Source organism: Xyrauchen texanus, chromosome 36 (genome assembly GCF_025860055.1).
Source record: "Xyrauchen texanus isolate HMW12.3.18 chromosome 36, RBS_HiC_50CHRs, whole genome shotgun sequence".
NCBI lineage: Eukaryota > Metazoa > Chordata > Actinopteri > Cypriniformes > Catostomidae > Xyrauchen > Xyrauchen texanus.
In genome coordinates this window covers 39,811,372-39,827,173 of record NC_068311.1, presented here as the reverse complement: position 1 = coordinate 39,827,173, position 15,802 = coordinate 39,811,372, and the positions used below count along the sequence as shown (strand labels likewise).

Sequence of the window (15,802 nt, the reverse complement as noted above, 5' to 3'; positions counted from 1 at the left end):
GAACGCGGACCGTAAGAAGGGTCGGTGTCGTGGCAGAATTGAGACGTGGAAGTACGCGTCCTTCAGGTCCACCACTGCAAATCAATCTAGATGCTGAACGCCAGCCAGAATATTTCTCTGCGTAAGCATTTTGAACGGGAGTTAAAAAAAACTCGTAAGTCCAGGATTGGTTGTAAGCCGCCGCCTTTCTTGTGTACAATGAAGGGCTGTAGAAACCCTTCCTCATTTCGGTTGGAGGGACGGGCTCTACCGCGCCCTTGGCTAAGAGGGTCGCGATTTCCGTGCGCAGGGAACTGGTGTGCTCGCCGTGTACTGCGGAAAAGCGGACGCCCCTGAAGGGGGGCGGGTGCCGAGCAAACTGAATTGCGTAACCGAGTCGAATGGTCCGGTGCAGCCAGTGTGATGCATTGGGAAGCGAAAGCCACGCTTCCCAGCTCTGCGCTAGGGGCACCAAAGGGACGAGTATTTTGGACGTACCCGGCGGGGCCTCGCAGCGGGGCAGAACAGGTAATGCAGCGTCGGGCGGCTTCGTTGCGGCCTGAGGCTGAGGTGCTGAGAATAGACTCAAAGCACTTACCTTGCTCCGCGGGCCCGGCAGGGGGCGGGTTCTTGACTGAGGAGGAGGTCTGATGTTGGCGTCCTCTGGACTCGTCTGAACCGGCCGGCCGGGGGACAGTCGTGGGCAGGCGGAAGGCGGGATCGCCGCGTCCGGTGTACCGGGACTGTTGTGATCTGAAAGCACATTGCCGTGAAAACGGCATTTGCGGGCCAGGTGACCCAGAGGCAAAGGAAATAGCTCTTTTATTGAGAATGTGGGTACCACAGCCCCCGTCAGGGGGTGTGGCAAATTAAAAAACAAAGGATTCTCCTCCCGGCCCTCCACCGGGGGACGGAGCGGTCTTATCACCTCCGGAGCTAACATCTTCGGCTCTGGGTCGGCTGTCTCAGGAACACTTGGGAGCCTTCCGGGTCCTGGAGGGGGTTCGTGAGACAGGGGGCGTGCGCCGCCTGCGGAGTGCTCGACGCTGGGGCTGAGAGCTGGGCCCGGGTTGAGGCGGAGCAGGAGCTGGTTTCCTTGCAGGGGGACACCCTCGGTGGGCAGACGGGGCAGGGCCCGTAGCGGCAGGTCTGCGGCGGGGCATGATGTGCGAAATGGCCTCCGTCTGCTTCTTCACCACGGAGAAATGTTGGGCGAAGTCCTCGACGGTGTCACCGAAAAGGCCAATCTGGGAGACAGGTGTGTCCAGGAAGCGTTTTTTTGTCAGCCTCACGTATCTCGACCAGGTTGAGCCAAAGATGCCGTTCCTGGACCACTAGGGTGGCCATCGTCTGTCCGAGTGCCTGTGCTGTGACCTTCGTCGCTCTCAGGGCGAGGTCGGTCACTGAGCGCAGTTCCTGCAGCACATCAGGATCAGGTCCACTCCTGTGGATGTTTCTTAGAGCTTTGGCCTGGTGGACTTGCAGGAGGGCCATCGCATGCAGGGCGGAAGCAGCACGTCCAGCCGTAGTGTAGGCCTTCGCGTTAAGCGAGGATGTTGTCCTACAGGGCTTGGATGGGAGTACGGGGCGACCCCGCCAGGAGGTAGGGCTACCGGGGCATAGATGGTGCGCAACTGCCCTATCGACCTGGGGAATCGCGTCGTACCCGTGGCGCTCTCTGCCGTCGAGGGTGGAGAGAGTGGAACGGGTGGCACCTAGACGAGCGGAGAGCGGGGCTCTCCACGTAGACGTCAGCTCATCATGCACCTCCGGGAAGAAAGGGACCGGGGGGGATGCGAGGCCGCGAACGGCGCGCTGCCCCCAGGAACCAATCATCCAACCGAGAAGGCTGTGGGGAGGATGGAGGGTTCCAGTCCAACCCCACGCTCAAGGCAGCCCGGGCAAGCATGTCGGACATCTGAGCGTCGGCCTCAGCCTGGGCCTGCTGGCCCGAAGGCGGCAGTCCAGGGGAGTCCTCGGCGTCAGACACCGCACTCTCCGATGCAGCGGCGAGCTCATCTGCTTCGGACTCGGGAGGATAGACAGCCGGGCCGTGAGGCGAGCCGCTATCGCCGCGAGCGTGGACGGAGACCAGCGAGCGTGTTGGGGAACAGGAGGTTCGAGGGGGGTTACCCGGCGAAACTGCACCCGCTGCCGCCCCAAATCGCCCCCAGCGCCAACCGCACCGTCCTTAATACCGTGGGAAGAAGGAGCAATGCGGGGTGCAGCTGGGGTGGCTTGCTTTCTGTTGAAAGCAAGCCGCGACCGCAACGTGGTCATGGTCATGGTCATGTTCTCGCAGTGAGAACATGAACCATCCACAAACGCCGCCTCGGTGTGATCGCGGCCCAAACACAAGAGACAGCGCCTGTGGCCGTCTGAAGCGGAGAGCACTCTACCGCATCCAGGAACGACACAGGGGCGGAAAGGCATCTTGAAAAAGACGCGTCCTTAAAAGGACGTTCAACGCCGCTGTGTTTGCTCTTTTAGAGAAAATTACTCTTTAAGTAAAAACTCTTTTAATACACAGTGTGTGTGTGTACATGTCTGCGCTGTCGAAGCGCTCAGGGGCAACAATGCACGCCGTGCACTGAGGAGAAAGCCGCTGTTGTGCGCCGTCAAGATCCAACAGCATGCAGATCTTCAGAGGAAAACAGGAACGTTTAAGTGGTGTGTAACTCGCAGCAAACTGCAGACAGACCATCGGCTCCAAAGAAATTTTCTGAATGAACTCCCGTATTTGCCCCGCTTAAATACCCGTATGTCCGGGGGCAGGGTATGCAAATACTGACTGCCAACTCCCATGGGCCCTTTTCAATAGATCAGAGGTGAATATCGGCGCTCAAGAGAGACCCCTAGTGTCGCTTCTCCGACACAAGTGGAGAGAGCGACAGAAGGGGAACTGTTATTCTATTGTTAAATATAGCCTGTAAATCATTGTGCCACAGGTCAGCATTGCAGTTATAATGGTATATTCTACTCCAGAGCTTTACTCTAAATTATTACCACTTAACCTATTGTTAGAAATGACTTGTAAATATGATGTTATACCTCAATTTATTTGGTATCCTGTACTTTCTTTGGTACCAAATATCCTCATTGCTTATGTTTACTGGTAATTCTTTTCATCCCAGAGCTGACCTCTTTATATTATTAACAATTATTGTAAGTGTTACAATAGTGTTTTTTTCAAAAAAAATTTTTTTTACCAAAATTGAATTGGAAACCTGCATGTTCTTTTGTGTGTGTGTGTATATATAATGTTTGTATTTTTCTGTTATTTATATTTCAGTGATCTGACATCTTGTTTCAATGACAGTTACTGTACTTTGAAATGTGGAATTAAAATGCCAAATGGAAATTTGTCTGGTTTGATCAATCATTATTCTTGATAAACTGCATGCTATAAATATATATATATTTTTATATACAATAAGCAGCGGCAGATCGCTCGAAAAAAGCGTTTGCCTCCGACGCCCCGCGGAAGGTGCGCCTACGATATAACGCCGGCAGAACGGCGGATGGCCAGCGGGCCGAGGAACGAAGCCGGTAGGCCGCTTTTAAAAAGCGGCTGCTACCGGCAGTGCGCCGTCAAACGTGTTTGCGATATTGCCATTCTGCCGCTTCTACTGCCGCCGGAGCACCGCCAGCGGCCCGCCGACTTATTGCTATCTGGGGTTAACAAACACATCCAAGCATCTACATTCAAACATCCACATTCAATGATCAACAAGGAATGGAGGAACAGCAGGGTTTAAATACACAGGGGAAATGAGGACTAAACGACAAACAGGTGAGAACAATGACTGAGTGCTGGCAGTGATGAGGGCCGGGAATTATGGGAATTGTAGTTTATGACAGTTGACAAGTGAAACACGGGGCAGACAACAGGGGATCGTGACAGTCACAATGCAGCAAAAATAGATTATTATAATGAGATTAAAAGGAGGGATTATGCCATTTTGCTACTGACCACTTTCTGTGTCTATTTATTATTGTATGTCTTGACTCACTTGTGTTGCTTTTCTTGTCATGCAAGTTGTTATAACCGGATACTAATGATTTATAATAAAAAAAAATTAATGAATTATTAGTGATAAATGAACCCCTTTATAAAGCTTTAACAAAGGAAGCATTAATGTAACATGTTACCAAAATATGTAGCAAATTAAATATTTTTGAGTAAAGCATATACAATAAAATCACTGACATATACTGTATGTCATCAAACAATTTAAACAAGATTTCGATTTAAAACGAACTTTCACCATTACAAATAATTTCTTGCACACCCCAGTTTGGACACCTCTGCTCTAGTACATAAGAGTCATTTAGCTGCCATTACTAAACATAATTTTGAGATTTACCGCAGCACTGCACATACAGTATAACCATATATATTAGTGACATGATGTGTCACGCCACCCTGTGTCCTGATGGAAACATCCACAGCTGAGTTGTGACCTGAGGATGCTGGGATCATCTGAGAGCTCATGGTAAATTATTGGGCATTTTCAAAGTCTGCAGGTGTCACATCCTGTCAGTCATACCTGAGCATCACACTGTAACCTGTCACACTGATGCCTGTCAAAACCCACAGCTGGTTGTGCCACACATCCCATATTAAAAGTTAACGGCACCATAGGGAGGATGTGTGTTATATTTGAAAGCTTAGATCGTAGTTTGATGACTGGTGCTTTTTTTTTCCATACCATGCTGAGATTTGTCAAATCAAACATGTTAACGAACTGTGTGTTTTGATCTGATGTCGATTTGAATGTGTAATTTGTCATAGGGTGAAATCATACTGGAATGAGGGTGATGCAGCATGGGTATTAGTAATGGGAAGTAGCAAATAATTATATTCTTTAAGGAAGCGGTGTCTCCAGAGGGTGAAAAATATTTAAAATGCTGAAACCAGGCTTATGCTAAGCTCGTCACTGCTTTTCTATCTTTCCCCTGACATTTCAAATTGTGTGCCCTGACTCTCGTCCTCTCAGGTATACATTATTCTTTAAGCGTTTTGTTTCTTTCGTGGTAGCCCACTTTGAGAGGTTACCCATGAATCAAACCTGTCTCCGTGCCAAAAGCACTATTTCAAAGAAAGCCCAGTCGTAACATTGCCCATATTTATCGCTATCTGGAGAGCATGTTTTTTAATGATAAACACACCCACGTTCATTGCATTCCACAAGCAGCTGCATAAGCAAGTTTACATGAAAAAGACTCAACCAAGGAACAGAGTGCTCTGTTCATATGCATTCATCTCATGTGTGTGCAAAAACATGTGATTTGTTAGAAAAGCTCTTACCTATGCCTGAAATCTTTATTTCTGTATTTAGCGAGAGCAGCATGAAGAGAAGAAAGTGGGGAAAAAAGAGGGTTATCTCGAGTTAGTATTTAATTCATGCATTAATGTAAAGAAACCTAAGGAAAAGTTTGAAGAGTAATACTGTAAATTAAAATGTATACTAGTACAGACAGTTCACAAAGTGTATCTACCCTATTCTTAACAAGTAGAGAGTTTTAGAAGGAAATATGGGTGAACATTTCTGGAAAGGCAATGTTCAGATTCCATACCTTCATGTGCTCGGTAATGGCAAATTAATAAAAGAAAAAACAAGAAACAGCACTATTGTACTTCCATAATCTTATGTCTTACCGAGAGTGTTGGGTGCAAATTGATCAGATTGTAATTAGTAACATGTTACAATAAGGTTCCATTCATTAACATGATTTATCATGAAAAACAATGAACAATAAACTTTTTACAGCATAAACAATATACTTTATCTTAGTTAATGTTAGTTAATAAAAATACAATTATTCATTGTTAGTTCATGTTAGTTCATAGTGCATTAACTAATGTTAACTAATACAACATTTGATTTAAAAAAAAATAATAAGTATATGTTGTAACCAGGATTATTAAATGCTGCTAAAGTATTGTTCCTTGTTATTCATGTTAACTAATGTTGTTAATTAATGTTAAACATAAAAAAGGAGTAAAGTGTTACCAAGTAATTTTTTTACTTTAATCAAATTACTGACTTTTAATTAAGTTAAACTTACTTTTAAGTACATTTCTTGGAATACGCATATTCTGATATAATATTGATAATGTGGAATACATTTAAAACATCAATTCTGTTCATATGTATGTCTGTTTGCATGTCTGGGACAGCTGAAAGAGGAAATATGTAAAAATAGACATTATTTACAATTGTTTGAGCAGAAAAACAATTTTTTTTAGAAATGTTTTAAAAGGTAACTTTAAAAGTAAAGAAATAATGTGATTAATTTTGATAAAATAAACTTTAAAGGAATTGTATTACAATTTGACAGTATTTTAAAGTATTTAGTAATTTTTAGTGGATTACTTGTCACATTACTTACCCAATGCTGATTACTAATTGAAACAGGATATTTACCGAGAATAACATAGGGCGGGAGTTTATCCATCGGCAATTGAGTGGATCATGAAAAGTGGATGCTACGTACTAGAATGGAGTCAGGTTTTTGGAAACTAATTATTGTGTACAAACATCTGATGAACTTCTTAAAAAGTATGGATAAACATTCATACTAAATCATAAACATCTCAAAGACATCTGCCAAAAGTCTTTCTAAAAGTGACAATGTTTTACATACATACTGCAGATGAGCGAACACTCTAAAAGTTAGACAAGATGAACACACTGCGATTTTAGGAAAGAAAGTAGATAGTATTACATTTGATTTCATGTTGACTTGTGAAACGCCAGTTATATCACTTCTGTTCTATGGGTATAGCTGCCTTACCATCCATAAGCAGCTTATCTAACATACCTTAGTTGTGCAAATGTGTGATTTGGTGGGTATGTGTATATTTTGTATGTATCTATGCAAAAGTAGAATATCAAACCTGAGCTCTAAGACACTTGTGACATTTCCTGTGGTAAAGATCCGACGGACGTAATTGAAATCACCCACGTACAGACTCCCGTCAGAGCCGCAGGCTAAAGCTACTGGTGCCAGTAGCTTATTTCCATAAGCAAGTCCATTACAGCTCGGACAGGAGATACTGCGCCTCCGCCCGTTACCCATGATGCTTCCGATGACCTGGGGCTGCTGCGAGATGAATATGTTCTCACCATTGCCCTTGTGCAGGATACCTGTAAGACACCATGAGAAATATAATTATGATTTCATCCATTAGATTAAATTTACTAACTCGGTTTCAAATCTAGTGTCCTGTAGTGTCAAGGAAAATGTCAATACTAAATATTTTTTATTCAGTATTTAAAAATACTCATAGAAAATTGTTAGATCTAATTAAAATTGTTGTATCTAATCTGTTACTCAATAACAATGGCATTTATTTTTTTGTGTTTATTAGAGTATCTATCTAGTTGTTAGCTTTGCAACATGGTAACATCAAACTCCGTAAATGCCACAACTGGATTGGGGCCTTAAATACATGATTTCAATGTTTATTGTGCACACCTCCCACTTTTTTACGTGGCAAACCCATAAAATCGCCCCTCTGTGACGCTTTCTGCAAATCTTATCATGTGGAGATCGATCATCATCTGTCCGAGGCAAAGATGCAAAATGACAATTGCCTCAGCATCAGTCTCCCTTGACGAGTTTGATTACGCACAGGTGAGCACCCAGTTCAAGTCGATGCGGACCAGGAGGAAGGTTTGAGTTGTCGATTGAGTTAGTAAATAAATTGAGATCAGTAATTGTTTTTACATGTTTTGTTCATATTTTAATTGTATTTGGTTTTTTTTGTTATATTGCTTTGTAAATATTTTAGTGGCCTCCACTGTCACTGGTCATGGGAAAAAACATTCATCTGCTTCGTGTGGTGTCTCTGTTGTTCATCTGTTCTCTTCATAAATAAATGCATAATCTGCGATATGCATATCCTGTAAATTCATGATTAAAAAAGAAAATGTGAACGAAAAATAAAAGCCTTATTATCATTAAAATATGAAAATTAAAATGATGGGTAATAATAGATATTATGTAAGTAAACACACAACTAAGATGGACAGAAAACATAGATAAGTTCTTGAAAGGAACAATATTGAAGATGGTTATCCTATGTGGGATAGTGGTGTGCCGTAGAATTGTTTTGTCATAAAAAGTGTGCCGTGGCAGAAACATTTTTGGGAAACGCTGATCTAGGGATCTCCAGAACAATATTGTCGGGAGCAGTATGCTCCTGGTAGTGTCTCCCATGGCAAACAGGTCTGGGGTGAAGATCTAGAGTAACACGATACAAACACCCCCAACGAAAGATGGTAAAAGAGGACATTTACCCTGCCTGGAAGAGGGTCACCAACCCCTGGAGCAAGGCCTGGGGTTAGCATACCTAGGCGAGCGCCTGGTGGCCGGGTTGAGAGATACCAACTAGCTATAGTTGGGCTCACCTCCACTCAAAATGTTGGATACTCCCAAGTCCCCAGCTAGCTGCCTCACAGTTGGAGTTTCCAACTTTGGTCACATCAATGTGACTTAAGTTTGCAAAGACTGTTTGCTTATGCACCAAACAGCAGTTCAGAATATTTAACCTTCTTGGAGAGAGTGGGTGGGGTTCTGGATTGGCCCCACCTACAGACTCCATAGTCCTGCTGGGGGACTTCAACAATCACGTTGCAATGACTGGGAAATTTGGAGTGGGGTGACTTGGAAGAATGGCCTGCCTGATCTAAACCCAAATGGTGAAATCTTACTGGACTTCTGTGCACAAGAATGCTCATAAGTGTACTTGGTACCAGAGCTCTTTGAACCAAAGTTCAATCGTTATCAATAATTATCTTTGTAGTGGATTCATCTGACTTAAGGCCACATGTTCTGGACATTCAGGTGAAGAGAGGTACTGAGTGGTGGTGAGCTGGATCAGATGGCGGGGGAAAATGACAGACCTGGTAGACACATACGCATAGTGAGGGTGTGCTGGGAATGACTGGCAGAGTACCCTGTCTAGAATTATTTTAACTCCCACGTCCTTGAGAACTTCTACCATGTCCCGGAGGAGGTGGGGGACATGGAGTCTGAATGGACCCTGTTCAAAACCTCCATTGTGGAAGCAGCCAAGTGCAGCTGTGGCCAAAAGCTTGTTGGTGCCAGTCATGGCGGCAACCCAAGAATCTGCTGTTGTACACCGGTGGTGAGCGAAGCCGTCAAGCTGTAAAAGGAGGCCTTTAGGGCCTGTTTGCTCTAGGGATTCCTGACTCAGCAGATAGGTACTGGCAGGCAAAAAAGGCGGCAGCGGCTGAGGTTGGGAGGAGTTTGGGGAGGCCATGGAAAAATACTTTTGGTTGGCGTTAAAGAGGTTCTAGAGAACCATCTGGCAGCTCAGGATGGGTTGGAGGAGCCTTTTCAGCAAAGGTGGAGAAAGTCTGACCTCAAATGAGGAACTCTTAAACCCAAGAGATATGCCTCCCTTTCAGGAGGCAGGGCCAGATGCTTCCGGGGTATCAGAGTCAATTTCCCTGGTGGAAATCATGGAGGTAGTTGGGAAGCTCCTCAGTGGCAAAGCTCCGGATGTGGGTGAAATTCGCCTGGAACTGCTTAAGCAGTGTTACATGGACCTCGGAGACAGTGGCTTTGGATTGGCAAACCGGGTCCCTATATTTAAGAAACGGGACCAGAGAGTGTCTGCCAACTTCCGGGATATCACACTACTCAGCCTCCCTGGGAAAGTCTTTGCCAGGGTGCTGGAAAGGAGATTATGGCAGGGTGGAGGGCGGGGCTGGGTCGTGATTCTACAAACCCGGTCCCTTATCAGGCTAATTAAGACTCCGAGAGGGATAAAGGCAGACTGCGGAGGATGGTGTGGGATCATCTCAAATGACAGATCATTTATGGACATGTGTGTGTGTTTGTGTCTTTTGTTTAAGTTCATCATTAAAATATTATCTATATTGACAAGCCGGTTCTCGCCTCCTCCTTTCCATTGAACAGCGTTACACTAGTGCTGAAAATGATCTCTCTCTCCCTCACCATCCTCCGCAGTCAGCCTTTATCCCTCTCGGAGGCTTAATTAGCCTGTTAAGGGAGTGTAGAATCACGACCCGGCCCAGCCCTCCACCCTGCCACAGAGATTTAGGCCGATAGTTCAATCTCAGATTGATGAGGAACAATGTGGATTCTGTCCTGGCTGTGTAATAGTGGACCAGCTTTTCACCCTCTCACAGATAACTGACGGGGCATGGGAGTTTGCTAATCCAGTCTGCATGTGTTTTGTGGACTTGGAGAAGGCCTACATCTGTGTTCCCTGAGAAATTCTGTGGGAGGTGCTTCAGGAGTTTGGGGTGCCAGGGCCACTTCTGCGGGTCATTTGATCTCTGTACACGTGGATCGAGAGCTGTGTCCACATACTTGGCATGAAGTCAAACTAGTTTAATGTGGGTGTTGGCAAAGGTTGTGCCTTGTCTCCACTCCTGTTTGTGATTTTCGTGGATGGGATATCAAGGTGCATCATAATTTTCCAAAATATGCAGTAATAAAGAGCTTTTTCAAAATGCTTATTTTTCAGTGGAGGGAAATTTGGATGAGAGGCATATATATAGCAAAATATATGCATTTTCAAATGAAAATATTAGTGTGGATATGGCCTTAATTGGTTAATTTCAGAACTTTCAAAATCAGTTACTTGTGAGGTTCGATTTCAGTTAGAATGCTACCTTTGGGGTTGTTCACACTAAACACGTTTTTATACCCATCTGCGCTGATTTCCAGTTGTTTTTCTCCCCTGTGTTATGATAAAAGTTGTTTGTCTGCAACAGAGCTCAAATTTATACATTTAGAATGGCCTCAAACATCTTTTTTTACACCACTCTATTCATTGTAATTTAACCAAACACAATCCCTGTTCTGTTCAATTTCAACAGTCTTCTCTCTGTAGTAAATCAACAGGTTTTGCGGATATGAGGAGCAGAGGTTTTAAAGCTGAATTTGATGACAAAGTTATTTATATGGAGTGCTTTCTTGTCATTCTAGTGTACGAAACAGGAATTTTGCTAAAACCAGCAGGGACAAGATGTGCTAAGCGGAACTGAAATCACATTTATCGGAATTAGGTATTTTTCTCTACCACTGTAAGATGCTCCTGTACTAAAATTAGCTAAGTGAAGGTCCACGGCCACAGCAAGAAGACAACTTCCTCTTATTATCACTAACACAGTCAATCTGAATATCCACTGCATGCTTTAATGAACCTACACCTCTCTGGTGTAGAACAGCTCTACACTAACTCAGTGAGGCAGTGAAGGGAAGAGTGTGAAAGTCATTTTCATCCGTAGTATTGTTCCCTGTACTGTGTATTCATTTTTAAAGGTATTAAATAATAGCCTTTTTAGTCCATTTGAAATTATTGGAGCTTGCATGTCCAAATATATATATATATATATATATATATATATATATATATATATATATATATATATAAATAATAATTAATTAATAATAATAATTAACATGATTTACTATGTACAGAGCCCCTTAGAGTGCAAGAAGGGAATTTTTTGGAAAAAAGTTTAGCGTTCCCTCTCAATTAACATGATTTCTCCTGCAAAAAGCCTTTCAAATGCACCATGGTTTTCCTATAGTAAAACTGCAGTAACCATTACTGTAGAAACCATTTTGTGGTAAGAATTATGGTTTTATAAACACAAATATAGTGTTCCTATATTAAAACTGTTATGAATGAGGCAGCGAAGGCAGACGAGGAGATGCGGTTCCAATTGCAGTTCAACTTTTATTGATAACTAAACAAACAAGGCAGGTCCACGGAAAATACGGGAATAAATGAAAAGCCCTCAATGGGGAAATAAACACAAGACTGAGGAAAAACACGGGCAGGGGAACATTCCAGGCTAACAACAACATTCAACGACAGACAAGGACTGAACCAAAAACCAGGATATAAATACATACAGAACTCAAACTAGGTAACAAGGTGATTAACAGAAGCAAATGACAAATTAACAAGGGCAGGTGAAAACAATGAACAGTGAACACGAGGGAAAACAAGACTATGGAGTTACAAGGGTGCCAAAAGTGAAAACTAAGGAACTACAAAGGTGACAAAAATGACAAACAAAGGGCAACGGAAAAACAAGACAAGGTAACTGTTACAGAGCCCCCCCTCAAGGATCGGATTCCAGACAATCAACAGAACAAAACAAGAAACAGGAAGAACAAATGACCAATGACTGGGGGCACAAAGGGCAAACAGGCAGTCCAGGGGGCAACGAGGGGCAGACAGGCAGTCCGGGGGGCAACGAGGGGCAGACAGGCAGTCCAAGGGGGCACAAAGGGCACTGGGTCAGGGGGCCTGGGAGGTGGCCACAGGACAGGGACCGGTTCAGGAGGCCTGGGAGCTGGCCACAGGGCAAGGACAGGTTCAGGTGGCCTGGGAGCTGGCCACAGGGCAAGGACAGGTTCAGGAGGCCTGGGAACTGGCCACAGGGCAAGGACAGGTTCAGGTGGTCTGGGAGCTGGCCACAGGGCAAGGACAGGTTCAGGATGCCTGCGAACTGGCCATAGGGCAAGGACTGGGTCAGGGGGCCCGGGAGGAGGCCACAGAACAGGGGCCGGGTCAGGGGGCCTGGGAGGAGGCCACAGGACGGGAACTGGGTCAGGGGCCCTGGGAGGAGGCCTCAGGTCAGGAACAGGGTCAGGAGGCCTGGGAGGAGGCCACAGGACAGGGACTGGGTCAGGGGGCCCGGGAGGAGGCCACGGAACAGGGGCCGGGTCAGGAGGCCTGGGAGGAGGCCACAGGACAGGGACTGGGTCAGGAGGCCCGGGAGGAGGCCACAGGACAGGGGCCGGGTCAGGAGGCCTGGGAGGAGGCCACAGGACACTGGCTCACTGACTTCTGAGGCGACAGGCACTGGCTCACTGACTTCTGAGGAGACAGGCACTGGCTCACTGACTTCTGAGGCGACAGGCTCGCTCACTGTGACATGCGTAGGCGCAGGCTCGCTCACTGTGACATGCGTAGGCGCAGGCTCGCTCACTGTGACATGCGTAGGCGCTGGCTCGCTCACCGTGACAGGCGTGGGCGCTGGCTCGCTCACCGTGACAGGCGTGGGCGCTGGCTCGCTCACCGTGGAAGGCGTGGGTGCTGGCTCGCTGACCGTGGAAGGCGTGGGCTCTGGCTCGAAGACCGGGGCAGGCGTGGCCCGGAAGGCGGAAGCCCGTCTTCTCTCCCTCCTCCGGGCAGACGAAGAGGGCCGCGCTGGCTCGTGGAAGGCGACTGACGTGAGGGTGATCTCGTTGACAGGTGGAGTTGGTGTTACAGGGGGCGTCGGGGGTGGCTGAAAAGACACCACTGTGGACGGTGAGGCAGGGTCCTTCTCAGCAACGCCCACCGCGAGCGGTGAGTCGCACACCAGTAGGGTCGCCACCAGGAAGTCGCAGAGGGTCCAGCCACGCGTCGCCTGTGGCAGCCGCTCCTTCAGTGCGGGGTGCAGATTGCCCCTGAAGAAGACCACCAGAGAGTAGTCCGGGAAATCCAAAATACTCGCCAGCTTAAGGAAGTCGTGGATGTGGTCCTCTATAGGGCGGTCTTCTTGCCTCAAGCAGAGCAGGTGGTAATTTGCTTGTTGAACCGCTGGATCCATGGTGGTCTGTCGTTCTGTTATGAATGAGGCAGCGAAGGCAGACGAGGAGATGCGGTTCCAAATGCAGTTCAACTTTTATTGATAACAAAACAAACAAGGCAGGTCCACGGAAAATGCGGGAACAAATGAAAAGCCCTCAATGGGGAAATAAACACAAGACTGAGGAAAAACACGGGCAGGAGAACATTCCAGGCTAACAACAACATTCAACGACAGACAAGGACTGAACCAAAAACCAGGATATAAATACAAAACATAGGACAAAGGGGCCAATGAACAAACAGAACTCAAACTAGGTAACAAGGTGATTAACAGAAGCAAATGACAAATTAACAAGGGCAGGTGAAAACAATGAACAGTGAACACGAGGGAAAACAAGACTATGGAGTTACAAGGGTGCCAAAAGTGAAAACTAAGGAACTACAAAGGTGACAAAAATGACAAACAAAGGGCAACGGAAAAACAAGACAAGGTAACCGTTACAAAAACCCCCTGAATGACGGATGTGAACATAGTTACTATGGTTTCGGAATACAGTCATGACAAGCTAGTTAATTTCTTTAACGATGCATCGTACATTGGTAGATATGCAATAAGTTTCGTAGTTGTAGGGAAAACACACATCTGAATAATTTTGGGTCAATTGTCTTCGTTTTGTAATTTTACTAATAAATTTGATTTTGAGGTGAAAACCATTGGCCGTTTTTTTCCACAATTATCTTTGCTTTGTCAATTTGTTTTTGGGCCTATATTCAGCATTAAAATTACAAGAATGACCAGATAGCAAATCACTTTCTTTTAAGTATACAAACATTTTGAAATCGCCCAAATACAATTTGTCTCGAGCTCAGTGTGAATAGTTGTGGGCTGAAAATACTGTATATGCCCAAAGATATGCATATTCCCAAATATATGCAATTAAACAAAGAACCTTAAAACAAGCTAAAGTCTAAATAGGATGGCAGCGGCGGCTACTTATGAAAAGAGAGGAGAAGAAAGAGAAACAGAAGAAGACAGAGAAATTTGATAACATTTTAAAGTCCCCATGCCAACAGCACTGGCTTTTAGTGACAGATCGAACCACACATCTAAGACTCCAGCTGCAAGTACGCCTCATTTACTGACATGACTGCGCCATTGCACTGCCAAAAGAAATCTTGACAGAAAATTGCAGTTTACGCTCTACCTGCTCTCAGGACCAATTTAGCAGCAATATGAAAATTGACCTGCCTCACCCGAATAAGGCCCTGTCACACAAATAACATCCTCTCCTAAATCCAAAATGTCAACATATCTAAGGTTCAGCCTTATGAAGAATATTAATTAGCATCTCCTCAATGGAAATATACTGGAAAATCTGTTATCATTAATGAATAACTGTGTGTTTGTGATCATTTGAGTACAGATGCAGCCTTTGAAAAGTGATTTTCATGCACCATCAGGCAATCCAACACGTGAAATCACTCGACATACAGCAGGTGGGCTTAGAATTAAAATACATGTGTTGTACTTCTCACAATATCCACCAGGTGGTGCATAAAAGACTTGAGAAAGAGCTCACGCCCCTCTGTCTAGTTAAGCCCAAAGTATACTTTGCCTGTCCGCGTTCCGTGACGGTCCATGTGACGTAATTTTCATCATCAGGAGTGTCTGCGGTCGTCCGCACACAGTGTGTGCGTGCATCCAGATTTTTCTGTCTGCATGGACTGTGCACGGACAAATGCGCATGTGCAAGGTTGACTGTTGAGATAGAAGAGTCCACTAGTTGGCAATAAGCACAGTTGGTCTGTACTTTCAAGCATTCACGCTCATCCGCATGAGGTAACTTTCAAAGCTGTGCACGAGACGGAATGGGACGTGCAAATTCAAGTATACCTGGGCCTTTAGTGACAGATCGCCTGCTGCATCTTTTGTGGGGGCGTCATACAGTATCTCATGCCCATTTTAATTTATTACCTTGTTAGAAATGTATTAGAAAATTCTAAATATAAAGGCTACAAGAAACGCTGGACTGTGAAGGTGACTGAAAATGAGACTGATTCTAATACGTGTGTTTCCAAAGCGTGGGCTGCATTATGCGTTTATTACAGGGAGTCCACGAGTTCCTTGAAAACTTGTATTAGGTTATTTTAAAAGATAATACAATTTAATTGTGTAGATCAAATGCATTGGTGTTTTTAAATCATGTTTAATATGGATAT

General features: G+C 45.1%; 1 protein-coding gene and 1 long non-coding RNA gene across 3 annotated transcripts in view; one reads left to right on the top strand and one right to left on the bottom strand.

Annotated features, from left to right (window-relative positions):
- LOC127629623 (uncharacterized) overlaps window positions 1-15,802 on the top strand; it is a 396,489-nt gene that overhangs the window by 5,374 nt on the left and 375,313 nt on the right. The window lies entirely within an intron of this gene.
- Window positions 1-15,802, bottom strand: part of LOC127629619 (teneurin-4-like) — a 410,961-nt gene that overhangs the window by 108,342 nt on the left and 286,817 nt on the right. The window contains exons 22-23 of one of the 2 annotated variants that reach the window (XM_052106743.1): window positions 6,884-7,133; window positions 5,291-5,311 (exon numbers count right to left, since the gene is read on the bottom strand). In XM_052106743.1, coding sequence (XP_051962703.1) covers window positions 5,291-5,311; window positions 6,884-7,133 — 271 coding nt within the window. The remainder of the gene's footprint in view (window positions 1-5,290; window positions 5,312-6,883; window positions 7,134-15,802) is intronic. The other variant, XM_052106742.1, reaches the window with a different exon arrangement.